This window comes from Hippocampus zosterae, chromosome 19, assembly GCF_025434085.1.
Source record: "Hippocampus zosterae strain Florida chromosome 19, ASM2543408v3, whole genome shotgun sequence".
Taxonomy (NCBI): Eukaryota; Metazoa; Chordata; class Actinopteri; order Syngnathiformes; family Syngnathidae; genus Hippocampus; species Hippocampus zosterae.
Genome location: NC_067469.1, coordinates 6,641,619 through 6,659,875, shown reverse-complemented (window position 1 = coordinate 6,659,875; position 18,257 = coordinate 6,641,619). Strand labels below are relative to the sequence as shown.

The window sequence follows — 18,257 nt, the reverse complement described above, 5'->3', positions numbered from 1 at the left end:
ATTTATTTTCTTTCAAGGATCCATGGACACATTCCAACAAATAGACTGAAACAAGCCCCGCTCCGCCCGTTACATCCCATATCGCAACCCACAATAACAAAATACTCATCTGTTATTCGAATTAGCTGGACACCTTATGATTCCAACAGAAGAAAATAAAGCTCACTGCCTACATGTCTCATCAGATACAGGAAAACAGGTGCATATTTGAAGCAACACAAGAAAAAAAAAAAAAAAAAAAAAAAAAAAGTGAGCATAATTTACAGGCTCATGACTTGGCTGCAAATGAGAGTGAGAGAGAAAAAGAGTCAAGTCAAGGAGTAAGTTTGCCGCCACTGGATTCCCTTGTGTCGATGAATAATTAAAACGGGCACTGGGAGCCAACGCATGCATTTAGATGCCTTTATGTATTAGCCTCTCAAAAATACCAGTTGGGAGGGGGTGGGGATGATATGGAGAAAAGATAATCGTGCCAAATTAACCTTTAACATATTCGCACCGTGAGATCATGCAGCGCTCTACGGGGTATGAAATGAATTCGCTGTGTTCAAAAAAACAAAAAAACGACTGCTTTGACAATGAGAAAACAGAACGACAGTGAACTCCCACAAAATTGCAGGTTAGCGCTAGTGCCCAGTCCATACTTTTCTGTTTTTTTTCCCCCCTTGTGCGGTAACATAGCAGCTGTTTGAAGGTTAAGAAATACTGGAACAGTGATGCTAATTTACATAAACCTGTCAAAAGCTTTTGAACATTTTATGTTAGCATTAGTCTAGCGGACTTTTGAAAGAGAAAATAATATGGTTTGGTTGAGTAGTTTCATTTTATGGATCAGATTTACAGCAAAATTGAACTGGGAGTGAAGCAAGCACACCTGGCGTCTTATTTGTAGAACTATGCAAGCTCGAGAGTGAAAACAGGTGACAAAAAAAATCCTTTCAAGAACATCTTTTAAGAGATTTAAGTGCGTTTTAATCAGTTTAAATGTGTTCAACAAGGATTTGCCGGACCAAACCATAACACAGCTATTCCTCATCATATTTCATCAACAGTGTGTATTCCGTGTGTGTGTGCGCGCATAGCCTCTGGCGCTGCTATCAAACAAATCTTTGCAGCTTAGCCACGCTTGGCCACCAACAGAAAGATTGTCAGTGAGCCGACCAGCAAAAGAGCCCGTGATCCTCTTTCAAGGACATGTACCTATTGGGTGCCAATCAGATGGAAGACTTGACTGACAGTAGACGCCTGGATTAAGGAAAAGGTTCTGCATCCAGCCTTGGTCACAAACACAGCAGGAACTGTTGCGGAGACCCTTCCGTTGTTGACTGATGGCAAAGACACGTTCCGACCTCACGGAACCCTGTCATAAACCGAAGTCGCTGTACTTTGATTAGTTGCATTAGCCCGACTTACGACCTGTGAAACGTGATGTGTTTATGGTCGGGAATGATGGCGTGTGCCCATCTGTGCATCGTTGCAGAAGTCAGAAGACTGGGAAATAAATACCCTGGCCTGAAGACGTTTTCTGCTATTCCACTCTCTCTTGTGCGTTGAAATCATTGTTAGCATTTTCAATCTGCTTGATCTATTATATTGTTATATTGCGTGTCTTTAGCTATACTTTCATCTCAATTGCTTTCAGGTGTTTGATTCCTTTGTTTGAAGGATTACACAAAAAACATCACAACTAATTTCAGTGTCATTTAGCAAGTTTGACAAGGACTGAATAAACTAGTCCACATGACAGTCCACCTGGATTTGGAAATCCTGCAAACACATATTTTTCAGTTATCTCTTTTCCTACTGGCTTTAGCTAGCTAGCTAAATGGCTCGCTGTCCCTCTCGATTGATGGCTAGCTAACCAGCTAGCTAGATGGCTACCTAGCCAGTTAGGGAGATGGCCAACTCGCTAGATCATATGAATGGATGGTCGGACAGGCGGTCAGACAGTTTTCCATGAAACAAAATGGAGAATACTGATTGGATATCCATCTTAATTAAGTTACCGCTGTATTTTCATTGCTGGTCAAACTCTGGTCTTAATTTGCGCGTCCTTTGCCCCAGCGAGTGAGCCGCTAGCATGAAACATTTGCGACACAGGATGACAAGATGACGTGTTCGTGGTCCTCAGCAAATTTCATCAGCCAATACTCTTGCGGTGCCTCACAACTAAGACATATTCGCGCATTAGCGATAGAAAAGGACGATTTAAAGTCCTTCGTAGAGTTTTAGCTCACAAGCAGAGATGTGCGTTTCGCTGAGTCATCAGCAAATAAAATGAGATAGAGATGCAAATGTGAGGCGCTTACTGATGCATTGAATTTATTTGCAATTTTCCACTATGTTTGACTTCCAATTCTTTTGCCGAGTTCCATCAGAGAGATAATGTGTCATTAGGTAAGAGTTTCAATGATGAAGGCTTCTTGCCGGAACATAACGTCCCACACAGAGTCTGGTCGTGATGGTCAATGTTGGGAAGAGTGAATGGACAATAGGTTATTCGTTAAAAGAAAAAGAAATGTGGAGAATATTAGATAACCGTGACAGAGCCAAATTCCAACATTCATTGCCATGAGATAAATTATGAACAGTTTTGGCGTTAAAGGTCGCGTTCAGTTTTTGTTGAAAAACACTCGGAGTATGTTACATTTTAATATATACTGAATGTCTCTTCTATTTTGTTTGAATGTAAGATGGAAATAAATGTATCCGGCAGGCTAGGGTCATGGAATTATTCTCCATATTATCGGACTAGTTTAACATTCTTTGGAGTGTGCGAACAAGCGTCAAATTCATTTTGAAGAAACGCCACGGAAACATTAACAGAGAGACCTCTGGGAATAATAACCCCACAGATCTTACTCAAAAATGATTTCGGGGACTTGTGTCAGAGGCAAAGAGCTGTCGCGTCGCATCAGCGTCCAATCATCGCGAGCAAACAAAAAAGCCCTCGTCCAAACACAAATGGAAAACGAAACTCGCGCGCAATATGTTGACATAATGCAAACGTTGCTCTGCAGACTGGCATCTGCTCTACCTGAAAACTCTCAAAGGCACCTCCAGTAAATGCATATACACGCACTCAACACAGCGTGCTACAATGGCGTTAGCCATTAAAAATTCATGCCACTGCAGCAACAGTGTCTAAAAATGAGCACCGGGACCAGCTGCTGATGAGCATGCAGAGAGCTGGGGACACAGCGTGATTCGGAGGCTGGTAGTGTCTCCACAATGTCAATTTATGAGCGAGACCACAGAAAATCCTTTTGCCGCGCCATGTAAGAGCATTGCATTACAGCGTGTCTCAGCCACTCGAGAGACCGACCGACACAACGGGGTAGCCCCCGCCTGATGCCAACGGTGTCGACAAGCGAGGGTTTAATGTGCTCGCCGTTGTCCTCACTCATCGTTTTATCAGCAATCAACGCAACCTCCAATTTATTGTGGAAGCGAGAGCATCGCCGGGCGGCCGACAGCAAGAGAAATCAGGCCAAGAGAAGCCAATCAAAGCTTAATGGGGGCCCGGCGGTGCGGCTAGCCGAGACCTCTCGCGCTGCATGCTCATCATTTACATCCACTGGTGTCTGCGAGATAGCGAGGCCTTGTGGCTTATCAAACAAATTAGTTGCTCAACAGTCAAAATCAAAGTGGCCGCGAGCAAAGCTGCAAGGTTATCCCTTCGGCTTTCCAAGGCTGCGCTTGTTATGAGTCGCGCGAATAAGAGGACAGTTTGGCGGCTTGGGCTCCGGACGGGGCTCTCATCCCAACTGGAGCAAATCGCCTCGCTTCCAAATTCTGTAAACCCCGCCCTTACGCAGCACTGAATCACATGGCGGAATGGACGCAATCTCTTTTTGGCTGCTCTCCATGTACAGACGCTTCGTCTTTGCCGTGTAATTTATTTTCCTCCTCTCCATTTTTCTCAACTTGCAGCCCTCCTGTTGCTCGCCATCAGTTCTGGGTGTGCAGCACCAGAGACAAACCAAGGATACGGCAAAGGTAATGAACACTAACTGTCAAACTATTCTTACAATTGACATGGCGTCAATGTAGTTACAAGCCCACAGTAACGCACACAAACGACACTCCTACACTTTGTCTGGCAACGTCAAAACTTCTTTGTCACAAACAATCAACCGCACATATGTCTCAACGATTACGGAGCTGTCTGCCGAGAACCTTCAGCCCCCTCGCCCCCGCCGGTCCCTCCCGACCTCGTTTACATCACAGCCGCGCTGCGCTCGGATCGGACAGAAAGGCACAAACAGGCCCCCGGCCGGTCTTGTGCTGGACGTAAACACACTCATATGCATATATCACAAAAAACACAAATAAATACCAAGGAGCTGCGGCGGGGGAGGGGTTGAGTGTATGTCAGCCATGTGGCAAAGCATTAAAAGTTGAGTCATGTCGTCATGGGACACATGAGTGTCTTCCCTACAGGGGTCTTGGCATGATGGCAGATTTGTGTGTGTGTGTGTGTGTATGAAGGGTTTAACCAGCAGGGACGAGGCCGCACGTCAAGATTCGCATCGCTCTGTTTGACAGGCGGCGCCAAGTGCCAAATCAGGAGTAGAATCACAGGCCTCCACCACGGCCAAGCCAGCAAAAGGCCGCTTGGACGCACTTAAGTAAAGTTCAGAACAAAATGGCATCTACTCAGGCTGGCATCCGCCAGGCTTAAGGGTCGGTCCAGGGGTATTCACGCCCTCAATCCACTACCAGCACAGTTTTGCAATGGAGGAGGAAAAAAAATTTAAATTCTCATTTGCTCGGCAAGAGGAGGAACCTGTGCATGAGTGGTCACACACCTGACCTGCTAACCATAACCCAAGCCTATCTGCTAACTCTAACATAACTCTACTAACTCACCCTAAACCATCCCATTTTTGCTCCGACTTTGTCATACTGAATGCCAAACCAAGTACAGGTTTGATCACACGGCCAACCTCGACCTACAAAGTTCAACCCTATCCGTGAACCCTAACCCTGAGGTCAAACTAACCATATTCCTGTTCTACCACTTTTTTTCTGAAAAACTATAACATCTGCCCAGTGTCTACCAGAAGACGTCTTGCCATCTCTAATCATATGGTTCGATGGGGCAGTCCCATGCCAAATGACACATTCCCAATTTGATATCGTTTCTGTTGTTGAGAGCAACTGTAAGTTTTTTTTTATATGCAATTATTACAAATACAGTACAGTGAGTGTATAAGATTAACCTCAGGTTACAACACAAAACAAGACCAATGTCATAAAAAGAGTCGCTCATCAGCTTTTAAGTTATGTACTGCATGATAAGTGTCATAATTTAAAAAAAATAGCACAACGGTGCCGCTGCACTGCAATCCTTTCTGACACAGGAAATCAAAATGTAAGTAGCAAGAATAATTACATGTATCTGTGCTCTCATGAGAAGTATTTTTTCCATCATTTGCTGAGGTAGCACACACACAAACAGACATGCTAATGTGAGTTGAATCCATGTGGGCACTGCAGGCTATTTGGTGAAGTTAAAAGAGTACAAAAAAAAGAGGGGGGCAGGGGTAAGGGAGAAGTCAAATATCAAGTAATAGTATGTTCTCCACGGAATGCCCGAGAGCAACATTATCCACATGGCCAGACCGGCTGTCCAGACTTGTTAGCGACTGCAAACGCAGACGCTAATATTCTCCAGCTGGAGTTGTTTAGAGGAACACGAGGGAAAAGTAATAGTGAGCCCTGAGCAAAAGAAGGTAAGTGCACGACGGCGCGAGGTTCCAGCGAATATTCCGGACGAAAATGAAGCACAGAAGCGGAACAGTCATATCGGCGGCTACCGTGCGGGCTGGAGAATGGCTGCGGAAAACAGATTTTTTTTTTACCTGCACAGACACTTTATGTTAGCAAGTTTAGGCAGAGCATGCTAAATATGGAAGAAAATCACTCCTGGATTCCAATGAGAGGAGTCCGATTGCGCCAAGTAGCACAACACCACCTCCGCAAATCTAAAAAAAACATTTTATTACGTTAAAAAAAAACTCCCCCCAAAAAATAAAAATAAAAAAACACTGATGAGCAAAGAATGGCTCATTTCTATCTTAATGACGCAGGCTAACGATGCCTGTCGCTAATTAGCTGTGTCATTTTAATGAACGGCGAGACAATTAGCGGATGGATTGATAAGTCAATCGCCAGAATAAGAAGACGTTTGATTAATTGTGAAAGATGACTCCTGTTCCATGCAGTATGTTTCAGCTTAATTGTCTACGAGCTTTTTTCTTGTTTTTGTACAGCCCAAAGTGGCCAGCGGGTGGGTTCAGTTTTATGTTTACACATAATGAGGGCTTTCATCACATTCTAATGTAAAAGCATGGCATGCTGGTCAGCTAAATTGAATATTTTGCTGCCATTTTTTTCCAATTAAAATGAACTTTGTATCAGGCTGGCTGATATTTCTCCGGAGATTTAGGATTGCCTAAACAGGAGCAATAACGGAACACATTTTTTTTTCCCGAAAGAGAACAAAATAGTGCAACAAACCAGACGTTTGGATTCGGGTCAATTGCATATTGTTCCTAGCTTGTGCCTTAACTGTTTTTAGCTACATTTGCAGGACGCTCCGAGTCATTTTCACTGTGAAGCGCCATCCAATAAATTCTATAGGATTTGTCTGAATATGGGCAGATAATATGAACTCAAACACATCCAAATTCATCCTCTGCTGCATTTGTCAACTGTAATGTTATCAATAATTACAAAGGAACCCGTTCCATTCGCATGTCAGTATAGCAGCGCAGTCTACTGCAAGTAGAGCTTTGCCACCATGTCGAATGACGAAATTCTTTTCCTATTTTTCCGCTGGGCCATTCCACAGTCTCCGCGGGAAAGATCTTTCCGAACGTGAGGCTCCGATGTCCCCACTGTCTGCGTGCATCGCCAAGGTAATTAAGGTTTGCATTTTTATCGATTCAGCCAAGTGAACTTCTGTGTCGCTGTCGTGTATGATTAGCTTGACGCTGAATTAAGGAGCTGGCGTAATGTGAAGCCTTTATCATTGGCCAGACAAGAAGGCTATTGATGTGTAATGCTCGGTGGCCAGCAAGGCCTTCCCTGCTGACCTATCGGAAAATTTGACCTGCATTCCAATTCTAACATTTGTTCCATCAAGTCCTATTATGTAGTCACAATTTTGGGTGCATTTTGTCACATTCTTCTGCCTTCGTAATCAGTAATGCCGCTATATGTAACACGTGTCGCTCTGACCTATTACTTTGGGGCTTTGCTGAAACAATAGCGGAATATTCACAGCCAGAAAAAAAAAATCCCATTTCTAATTTGCCAACAGAGCACGCAAGCAAAAGTGTGGCTCATTCAAGAGCGTGAAGAAAAGACTGTTGTTCGGAGTATTTAAATGTTGCCAATTTAAAATCAGTAAAAGCCTGAGGGTGACCACGCATTGAGATACGCGGCGAGGAGGACGCACGACAAATGCCACACGCGCACTCACTTGAGGAACTCGACAGTGACGAAGCCGTGGCGCGGTCGCACCGCGACAGTACAGGAGGATATCGAGCGTGAGCCGTAATCGATGGGCAAGCTAGCAGGCCACACAAGTGGATCAAATCGGCTCTGCAGCTGCAGCAGAAGCGGTGGTCGTAAATCCTCACCTGAGGGCAACCTTTTTGTCCTTTAGATTCAACATCGTCTTTGAAAGAAGATGGTCAACACTGGAACCTGACTTGCCCAACCTTCAACAGAGAAATATCTTCACAACAGATTCATTTAATATGAAAGAAGTCAAATGACACTCTTTTTTCGCCGAAGCAATCTGCTTGCGGAAGCACGAAGCATACAGGAAATCCCCCACCAGCACTGCATTATCGACAACTTTGACAAGCGGCGCTTATCACAAGCTAACGCTAATTTGTGCAGCCAACCAAACTCAGCCCTCAAGACGTCAAATGATCTTTTCCCCATTGAAACGGAAATACATTCACCCATCCCAGCCTCCTCAAAACAGCCAACGAAAAAACTTTGCAATATTTGTTATGGTTTCGCATTCGATAATATTACGCTGTAAAAAAAAAGATGTAGTAATAACAAATTAAATAGAATGCAAAGAATAACATTGCAACTATCAATTAGCGTTAGCCTGTTCATGGCGTTTTGCATTGGGTGTTAGAATTAAACTAGCTGAAGGGAAATTTTGTGGGTGTTTTATAGGCAACGTGTCATTCTCTTTGTTTTATTTTTAGTTTGACATTTGGCTTAGGAAAATAAGGAAAGGTGTGTGTATGCGTCTGTCTTTATTCCATGCAGCCTGACTATGTGTATTTACATGGAGCCACACGAGCGTTAGCTGCCGTCTGTTGGGAACAATTACCGCGCAGGTTGCTGACCTCACAGGCATTGTTTCTGACATCTCATACACACGCAAACACGCGTACACACACACATTGCATGCCTTAATTCGAAATTGTACATACAGTAGAAAAATAACAATTCCAGAACAATCCCTGTTAAGTATTCTCTTCTAGCAGTAGCCATCATTGATGACCTCACATGAGGTCATCAAGACTTTTATCCTCGGAAGAAATTAGTCACTCATGAGCAAAGATGACGTGGAGCATCCCGAATCACAGTGACTCACGTGAAGACTGATGGCACGGCGAGCATGTGCGCAACGTTCCCTCGGATTAAGGCTAATACCTTCCCGAATCTTTTCATTAAGGGCTTTGGAATTATAATTCAAAAGTCTTACGTCTCATTTAAGTGTGCGCACGGCCCGTGCCACTCGTGGACAAGATCGGAACTGCCTGGGAGACAAGTGCAGTCATCCCGCAGACTGCCATCCTATTTGGCTCACTTGTCCAAGTTAAAGGACTTTAGCAGACGCGCTTGTCAGCAGACGCCGTGCCTGCAAAAGGAGCGGCGGCCAAATTGTTGCGGCACTGATTCAGCACAATTTGTTTTCCACTTGTGACAAGTGGCAGAGCACAGGTCGCGCTTGGGAAAACCCTGAAATATACTTTGATTACGCCGCTGCTAAAACGCACGCACGTATATACAAAAACTGCTTGCGCGGAGCGGTCAGGGCAAGTAAGAACTTCTCTGCTTGCCTTACAGTCTGCTAGCTTAGTGCTATATAGCATCCATGTTGCTGTGCAATAACCCCTTCAGGAATGTATTGAACGTTGCAGCATGTTACATTCTTTATCCTTTGCAAAGAACAACTAATATGAATGCCAAACTGACGAGCTGAGAGTACATACGTCTTATACTGCCCCCGGGTGGCCAAGGAGGGCACGCCAGAAAGAGCTGCACAATGGCTTTTACACACGATTCAATCACTTTGTCTGCACTTTCACGAACAATTAATTTTTTTAATTGCTCAATCCAGTCACAGACAGGTAATGTAAACATCCGTTTCCCCATTCTTACGGTCTGAGTAATCCCCCATTAAGTTTCAACTTTACCAAATGGATAGATGCACAATATAGCACATATTTTATCGCTGTTTTAGAAAACCAATCTCTCAAGGGCATCAGTGACAAATTGAACAAGTCAATCCCAATAAAAATATTCAGACCACACGAGAGCACTTCCAAGTGAAAACGCAACACGGTATGAAAAGTGAATCCTGAGAAGCCGTAACCGCACGCAGATTAATAGCAATTCTATTCGTCAAGCTGGGGGGGGGACGTCCTCCCCCCCATCCACACAAAACCTACGGGACAACGTCCTAGCATTTAAGAGCACCGGCCATCAAACACGGGGCACTTCTGGGATGGGATCACAAGAAAAGTGATGGGCTTTACTGCTCTGGAGGGGATCAGCCGTTCACCTCAAGAGAATACACACACACATGCGCACACACAGACATTGACACACATGCACACACCTCCTGTTCCTGCTGTAATTCTCAGTGCTGTGCCACAGTGCCAGCCCGAGGCTCTTGATCTGCCACTTCCTGTAATTCTCCGCAGGGGGGAGGAGGGTGGAGAGGGGTGCCGCCAAATATCCTGGCAGCTCAGAGAGCCACACACAAACCCGTACACAATTACAGCAAAATACACAGGAAAAAAAGGACTCCTCGGAGAACTGTGTGTACCAGCTAGTTTATCATCGGCTACACTCTGCCAAACTTGAAGTAGAACATCCAAATTGATGAGCTCAAACAGTGTATTTGGTACCTGCGCCGTCAAGTGGGGGTGTAATCAGATTAATCCACCCATTATGTGGCAATTATAGAAAGCATCAATTTGACAAATAAACAGAAAAACACAATACAGCATGAGAATTACACATGGGGGCATTTAAAACAATCACGCAACTTGACCTTGAAGTCCCTCCAGCTAAATGCTAACCCATAATGGAAAAACTCCATAAACAAGCTAGCAAATAGCATCTACTGCATGTAGCCGTGTTTTCACCCTTAAAGCAATGGATATTTGAACATAATGCAGTGACAGATGTTGACAGTACTTGCATGTATTCTTTGTCCTCCGCAAAAAACACTAATCGCTTGACTGATTAGTTAACAGGTTTTTGAGTTTTTTAAAATTAATTGGTCGATTAATCGTTATCAAAATTTTATTCTTTCAAATATCTCTCAGGCCATGACTAAAAATAATGCAGCTTCACGAGTCGCCTTCAAAACTCCTTTTCGTTCCCGTCTGCACGTCTGTGTTGGACTGCCCTCAGCGGCCACTTCGCATACACCAAAAGGAGGCGTAATTATTTAACCACAATGTGCAGAAACAGCCCCTTTGCTAATATGATTGAACTAGTATCAGACAGCACAATTGATTTTGAAAGCAGTGCGCTGATTACAGAGGCTAAAATCTGATTGACTATATAAAAAAAAAAACTCCAACTGCTCCAACTGCAACATGAAGTCTTCATTACGGCTCCATTTGTGCGCACTGCACTGCTATCTCTGCCATTAGATGAGCAGACAAAAAAAAAAGAGACGCACGACTCCAACTTGACCTTGACTCCGATAAGACTTTTGTCTGAGCCGGCAATCTGTCAAACTCCAGATACGTCCCTCGGTTCCATTTCAAAGCTGCTGGTACTCAGCCTGGCGGGAAGTGAATGGCAGCTCGGAGGAGCGTCCCACTCATTTACTGTTTATTTTTTCCTAGTCGGCGAGGTGCACTGTAATCCTCCCTCGTTCTTGACATTGTACGAGCACAAAACCGTAGGTCCGGTCACTTTAAAAAACCCACATAAATCTGGATTTTGGCCTCTTTCACTGCCACTTCACCGCTCTATTTGTGTACTGGGAGCCAGAGAAGCCCGGTGAGACACTTTTGTGATTAAGGGCACTATATATAAACTTGACTTGGCTTGACACTGTCTGTTCAGCAGTCCAAGCGTGGTTCTATTCCCGCCCGTGGATTTATTTCCTAACCTTCACGTCGCAGGTGAGCAAGCCTCAGTCGAAGCGGCGGCTGCCAGCGAACGGCTTGCGATGGAACGGCCAAGCCATCAGCTCTTGGTCACGCTAATGAGCTGGCGCGTATTGTTGGACAGGCAAAAGTACACACAGAGGACCTGTAAAAGCAGCCCGACAGCGGCGATCTAGCCGGCATCCTCTGAAGCCGTACGACTCCCCGCGGCGGCATTTGTTTGCAAGCTGTCGTCGCCGTTTGCCACCGCGCTCTGCTCACACGTTAATTTCGCTAACTTTTTGGGGCTTTCTGGCATGTGTACTTGCACCATGTATTTCAGTCTAAATACAGAGTCCTCTTCAGGTCCATTGCTTTGGTAAAAAAAAAAATTGTTTTGTTTTGTTTGAATATGTTTTTGGAACACTGCACTGCGGACGTTCACTTACCCACCGCCAGTTTCCAGGGGAATGCCAGGGTTTTATTACTCCCTCGGGCGTCACAGTGGGACAACCGGCCCTTAGAAAGGATACAGTCTGAGCGCTCCGCTCTGAGTGCCGATGGCCAGGATCTTTTGAACGGGGTCGAACGCCATGGAAGACGGCTGGTACGGGAAGCCATGACGGACGGTCTGAGCAGGGACGGGAGAGTTTCAATTAGCATTTGACAGCTGCGGTGTTACTTTGGGAAATTATAGTGCGCACCTGGTTGCGGGGGTAAACAAATACAGCAGATGGATGTGAAAGTGGAGAAGTCAAAGGCTGTGTTCGGAATCACTGCTTTTCCAATGAGTTTGCCAGTTTGCAGCGCTGTTCGAACGTGTAGTGTCAATACATATGAATTTATATGTGATCGTCTAGCAGAGAGTGAGGAGAGGTGTTCAATACGTTTAAGACTGAAAACGGAGGTGCACCATATGTAAAAATCCCGATTTAGGGATCAGAGAGTAAGAAATGAATGAATCTGAACACAGCCACTGTACTTTTCGCTCACACTGATATTTGGCTTGGCTATTTAGGATGCTTTTATAATCATGCCCCTATTTTGAGATTCCTCCTCTACCGCACCTCTTTGTTTTTTTTTTCTTTCCGTCACCGCCTCCCACATGCAGTGGTGATTAAATCCGAAGATACAGGAAGTCCGCAACAAACACAAGAGATTTTACCTGTAATTTTGTTTCTGTTTTGCTTTACCCCACTCTGCTCCTCTGTAGGTGTGTAACTGTGGCTTTATGACATCAGTCATCTGGCACAGGGCTGTGTTTTGTTTGCTCAGTGGCAGACGGTAAAGGATGTTACGTAAGGGGAGACAAGTGCATGCACAGACACCTGCCGTCCTCGCACACGAGCCGTGGTGTGAAATGCGCACCCCGGCCTCCGCATTAAGTACACCTACCTGCACGAGTGAATGAGAAGTGTTTGCCATTCACATTGGTCGGGAAGTATTCATTGAACAATAATTTGGAGTCTGCCTGGAAATATGTGATGCTGAGAAGCAGGTAATGCAAGAATATAATTTTGTGCCACTTTTTCGCGCGATTCACATCCAATAACGTAGCCCGCTTGCTCTTTCACACGATATCATAACTGACAAAACGCCACAGTCAATCTAATTATTCACATACACACAGAATGTGCATATCTGTTTGCAGATGCACAAAAAGAATCCATCCCTTCGCGTAATGTCATGTAATAATCCGGCTGTACATTCACATGCACAGACTGGAAATGCTCATTTGTCCATTCACATACATAGTGTAAACATCTGTCTGCCCATTCACAGAGACTCACACACAGAGTGTAAACATCTGGCTGTTCATACACGTAATGTCTGTATTTCCATTCACAGCAGTTATATATTGATAATGCAGCTTGCTAGCCCGCCTCACAAAAAAGCCCGCAAATACATACTTTGATGTCAAAATAGAACCGTAGGCCTCATGCACCTACCGATGGAGGTTTGATGAACTTCATTGAAGAGAAAATGAACTCATTCACGGATCGCCATTTTCAAAGCAGAGCTCCCCACAAAGTTGACTTGGCTGAGCCCATGTGACCGTGCGTAACTCCATGGTCTGAACTGGTTTCAACTATCGAGTGTGTCACAGCTAAGGATGGCCACAGCAAGTACCCTCCTATATCGATATCTTCTACTCAAAAGCTTTGCTGATCTCAAATCTAAAGTGTTGCCACACCACCATCGAGCGGGATCTGCTAGTCATTACAGTGGTTGGCCAACCTGCATTTCCGACAAGCTGGGTGAGACCTTTTATTCATGCCGAGCCGTTGAAAATCACGTGACAAATATGTATATCGGTAGCAGTAAACGGTTGTATTCCAGCTCACAAATATAAACTTTGTTGGCAGTGAATTAGTTAAGAGGCGCAGGAATAGGGGCGTCTGAAGCAAAGTGGAGACTTTTGAGGACTGACAACGCACGATAACAGCGGAAATCGTTTTTTCTATATTCCCTCATGTGAGTGTGGCTGTATTGAATCTGTTGACAAAAATAATTCTTCTAATAGAAGCAAGAAAGCCGGGCGAGTGCAACCGAGTGGAGCCTGTGGCACGCTCACTCCACGTTAGTCTGTCACCATTTAAGACGCGCAAAGCGGAGTGTAAACATTAAACAACCGTACCTCCTGACTTGACACCACAGGACACAGAGGCCAAGCAACCACAGAGCGTGCGGGGCGCATGCTGCATTATTAACCCCATCCACGTGCTGTTATTGTGGATGCTGGAGTCGGGGGGGGGGGGGGGGGAATAAAGGGCAAGTGGAAGTGGTGGAGTTTGTTTCTTCTAATTCCACTTAAAGTACTCACTTCAGGGTGCCATTAGCCCCCACCCCCCTCCTCATCAGCCCCAAAAGGGATCAATGACATTTGGGGTAAAGTATGGAGGGGAGAGAATGGTGAACGACGGGACAACATATACACTCTGTTCCAGTGATATCCCATTCCCCACCATTCCGCTAATCCAAAGCAAGCTGATTATGCAAGAGGGGATCAGTGTGGCCAATCCCCTCTGATATGACAGTTCACGCCGCAAACGGGTGCACGCCGGACGCAAAAGCAACATGGGGACCCCTCATGTAGTCTTTTTTTTTAAGTAGCAGCAGCCGGGTTGGGTGGGGGGTGGGGGCTCACCGTGAACTTTAAATGCATTTAATTTCCTGTGACATGGGTGGGAAGGCCAAGAGGGTTTGACACTATCCCCTCTTCCCCATGTGGAATTCTTAAAAATCTCAAAGCAACTGTTGTGAAAGGCATAATTCTTCATAATTCTATGCTGACAACATCCTATACATTTCCAACCCCGCACCCTCCACCCCACATTGGCTTTTTACCTTACAGAGCTGGAAATGCTCAGACTGGAGCTGCTCCTGGACCAGATGGTTCTCCTGCGGACCCACTTGGACCAAAGGGTTGGAGGAGGAGATAGCGGAGGAGGATGAGGACGAGGAGGACGCCTCTTTCAAGCCGTCCAACACCTTCCTGATGTTGAACTTCTTCATTTTTGTCACTGCAGAATGGAAGAGAGCATACGTTGGGTTATAGTGGAAGTAGAAGGAGGTGAGGAGAGATTGGGTGAGGGGGGGGCGTGGGGGCACTTACATGCACACGTAGCCTCTCGCTCGCTCTTCCTCTCTCTCCACCTGGTAAATCTCACGTTTTAGTGCGTGTTTTTCTGCAAGCTCTCCATACTGCAAGGCTCGAGCCACACAGTCTTCTACTCGATCGGCGATTCAGTCAGGAAAAAAAAAGAGCAATGAAACAGAAAAAAGGAGGAGGAGGAGGAGGGAAAAGGGACGAAGCTGCAGAGATGCTGATGCGTCGGTCGGTGCGGCGATGTGCTCGGACCGTGGGCCCACTGCGTCTCTCCGTGGCTCGGCTCGTCCTCCTCCGCTTGCCCCCTCCCCTTCTCTCTCTCTCTCCCGTTCTCCCTCCCGTGCGCATGCGCGTCATTTGGACGCAGAATCCCGCCACCTTGCCTCTCTGCCTCCATCCCCGGCCCGCCCACTCTCACTCACTCTCCTTTTCTTCCAACGACCCTAACCTCTATCAATCCATCCTCATCCGCTCTCACGCGCGCTCCGCGCCCGGGGTTGCGCTCTGCTGCGCCTGCTGATTCCTGCTATGTTGCGGGGAACTGGACCAGGACCGCACGCCGCAACCCCCGCCACACCACCACACGTGTGGGTCAGTGAGAACGGACAAAAACTTCATTACTGGACTTAACCCTTTCACGCACACCCTGTAACCTGATAACATGAGCTGTCCACTGTAGTAACCGCTGTTACAGACCCTGAAGTCAAGTCGGAGATTTGTTTCTAAATATGTACACGTTTGAAGATAACTGCTGAAAAATCTTAATTAAAAAAAACTAATACAAACAAATGATATCAACTGCCAGTCATCACCAACGTGGTTGCTAATTTCCGGTACAAGTCGACAGGCAGTCGAGAGTCGCTTGTTGAGAGTGAGTCCAGACTCCAGATTGAGGCAGGCTGAAGGTTTGATCGGATGAGACCAAGTCAGGACCAAAACAGACACTTGCGAAGGTTTGAGAGCCGTTCAAGATGAAGTTCATTGCAGGTTGAAACTATTGTCAACACAGAGACTTTGAGGGTTTCAGACAAAGTCAAGAGATTGAGGAAAGCTATTTGAGACGACACGCATACCTCAGTTTTCTACCATAATCCGTTCCAGAAGGCTGTGTGAAAACCGATTTGTTCAAAAACCGAAACCACGCTCTTTAAAAAAATAAAAAATCTTTGACACCTCTGCTCACAATGGAACGTTACACAAGGAAGCGTCACTTCCTGGTGTAAGGACGGCGAGAGGAGTCAAGTGTCAGTTTGGTCGAGAACCGATTTTTAGTCGTAATCCGAGGCATAAAAAAAAAAACCTCGAAATTTTTGGTCGAGAACAGAGTGACTGTATGTGAGGAATGATGTAATTTAGACGAAATAAAGACCAATATCAGAGGTTGAAAATCCTAGAAAAAGTCGAGATCGAGCCCAAAGTGGAATTGGACCAAGTTAAGCCTCAGAACAAGACCAGTTGAGCATCTGTGCGTGCGAACGGTCACATTTTTAGGCCTAAGTGAGGTAAAAATGTCTCTAAAAAATCACGGCTGAGCTGAAAACTTTGGTCAAGCTGTTTACAGTTTATGTGGTCAGAGATTACGCGTCTCACACCATAGCGGTACCGACACCTGTCAGGTCACCGGCGATGGGCAGGTGTCTCCCTTGCACCCGGGACGTGGGAATGCAACGTGGAGGGGGTGGGAGTGCACCCTGGTGGAAGTAATAGAACACCTGTTCTCATGCACCCATGCCACATAGGGCGACGCCGCATTTTCCGTCATGTTTACACGCACGCCCGTCACAAGCAGGTGAAGGGGGGCTTTGAGGCGACGTGAACATGAAAAGAAAAACAAAATCATTCTTCATTCACTTGGGTCATTTGCGTAACAAAGTGAAATTGACCATACACATCGCCTCGATTCCGAGGCGGTATTGAGAATATATTAGGCGGAAGAACAAAGAGGTCCTTGCGTGTGCGCGAGGACGATGTGAGAAAGGGGAGGACCATTGGCCGGTTGCGCGTTACATCAGTGATTTAATTTAGCGCCATTGTGTGGCAGCTGGGGCCATTCATCTTGCCGCATTATGTGTACAGCTCCCCGACTGCCGTGTTTGGATAAGGCTTCCCACGGCGGAGGGCTCTTCGTTGGGAACGGTTTGGAGTTATCGTGCGTGTTTGATTTATGACTGATCCTAATTGGCTGATAGCGAGCCAAATTACAGAGACGCTGACCCATCGCCTTGAATCAATGGCTTACAGTCAGGTGGGCCTGGCAAAAAATCCTTCACATGACCTTGAATCACCGAACAATCGTGATCATACTCTACCCTCCAAATCTCGACAATCGCGCTGAATCTGACCACTCTCTCACCCCTGCCGATTAAAGTCATCAGAAGACACGATCATCAGATGGCCCTGAAAGACAATCCTGAGCGATTTATCAAGACATGATGACACTTTCAAAGTGTCCACTTTTCACATGTTTCATGTTAAAACGTCGACGTGAGGACTAAAATGATTTTTTTTGCTGGTGAACGAATGAGCAAAATGACAAGGTGTGAGCCCATTTCAAGGTGTCATGCGAACGACTCTTCATTTATGACTGCAAAATCTCCTGAATCTGGTCATTTATTCCACCTAATTCCAGCTGCCTCTTCCTCCTCACGGAACTCACTCCCACTTCACGCCTCCAGAACGCGGGATTGATATGATGCCTTGTGCTGCAAATTTCACTGTCCATTCGCCGTCAGGATACTCAATGTCACCGCCGGAGCGAACGTCACCATGTTTTCCAAGCGCGCATTTCTGCATGTGATGCCGATCAACATTCCATCTGGCAGGTTGACTTCGATCTTACAGTAGAAATCTTTTGGGGGCATCTGCATGCGTTATCAGCGCAGAACATCCTTTCCCTCGGTAGATTACAACTCCACACAATAACTCGGGGAAAATATACAAATAAGGAACATTCCGTTCCATGATGCACATGAGCGGCGGCTAATCCAGTGCTAATTCCGGGGGCAGAGGTTAGGCAGGATGAGCACCGACATGACAACGGGCGGCATTCGCTGCATTAGCGTGGCGCCCACTCTGCTAAAAATTCAACGCGTGCGGTGACAAAAGCCGGGCTTAGGTGGCCACAAGCTAGCCGATTAACACAGAACGTCGAAAATCTGCACATATCGCCTCGAGTGTTGCCTGTGAAATTGAACTCAGCGTTCCAAAAATGGTCATTACTCACAGTTACTTTGTGATTTAACAAGGGGGGGGATACTTTTTGACTTGGG

The 18,257-nt window shown here is 45.8% G+C and overlaps 1 protein-coding gene across 7 annotated transcripts in view; it reads right to left on the bottom strand.

The window, feature by feature from the left end:
- The window catches only part of stxbp5a (syntaxin binding protein 5a (tomosyn)), an 82,646-nt gene extending 66,948 nt beyond the window's left edge, over positions 1–15,698 (bottom strand). For 4 of the 7 annotated variants that reach the window (XM_052052881.1, XM_052052883.1, XM_052052882.1 and 1 more), the window contains exons 1-3: positions 14,995–15,674; positions 14,727–14,902; positions 11,912–12,009 (exon numbers count right to left, since the gene is read on the bottom strand). In XM_052052881.1, the coding sequence (XP_051908841.1) occupies positions 11,912–12,009; positions 14,727–14,894 (266 nt within the window). In that variant the 5' untranslated portion in view covers positions 14,895–14,902; positions 14,995–15,674. Of the gene's footprint in view, positions 1–11,911; positions 12,010–14,726; positions 14,903–14,994 lie in introns of all 7 variants that reach the window. The other 3 variants (XM_052052889.1, XM_052052885.1, XM_052052886.1) reach the window with 3 other exon arrangements.
- Positions 15,699–18,257: the final 2,559 nt, after the last annotated feature.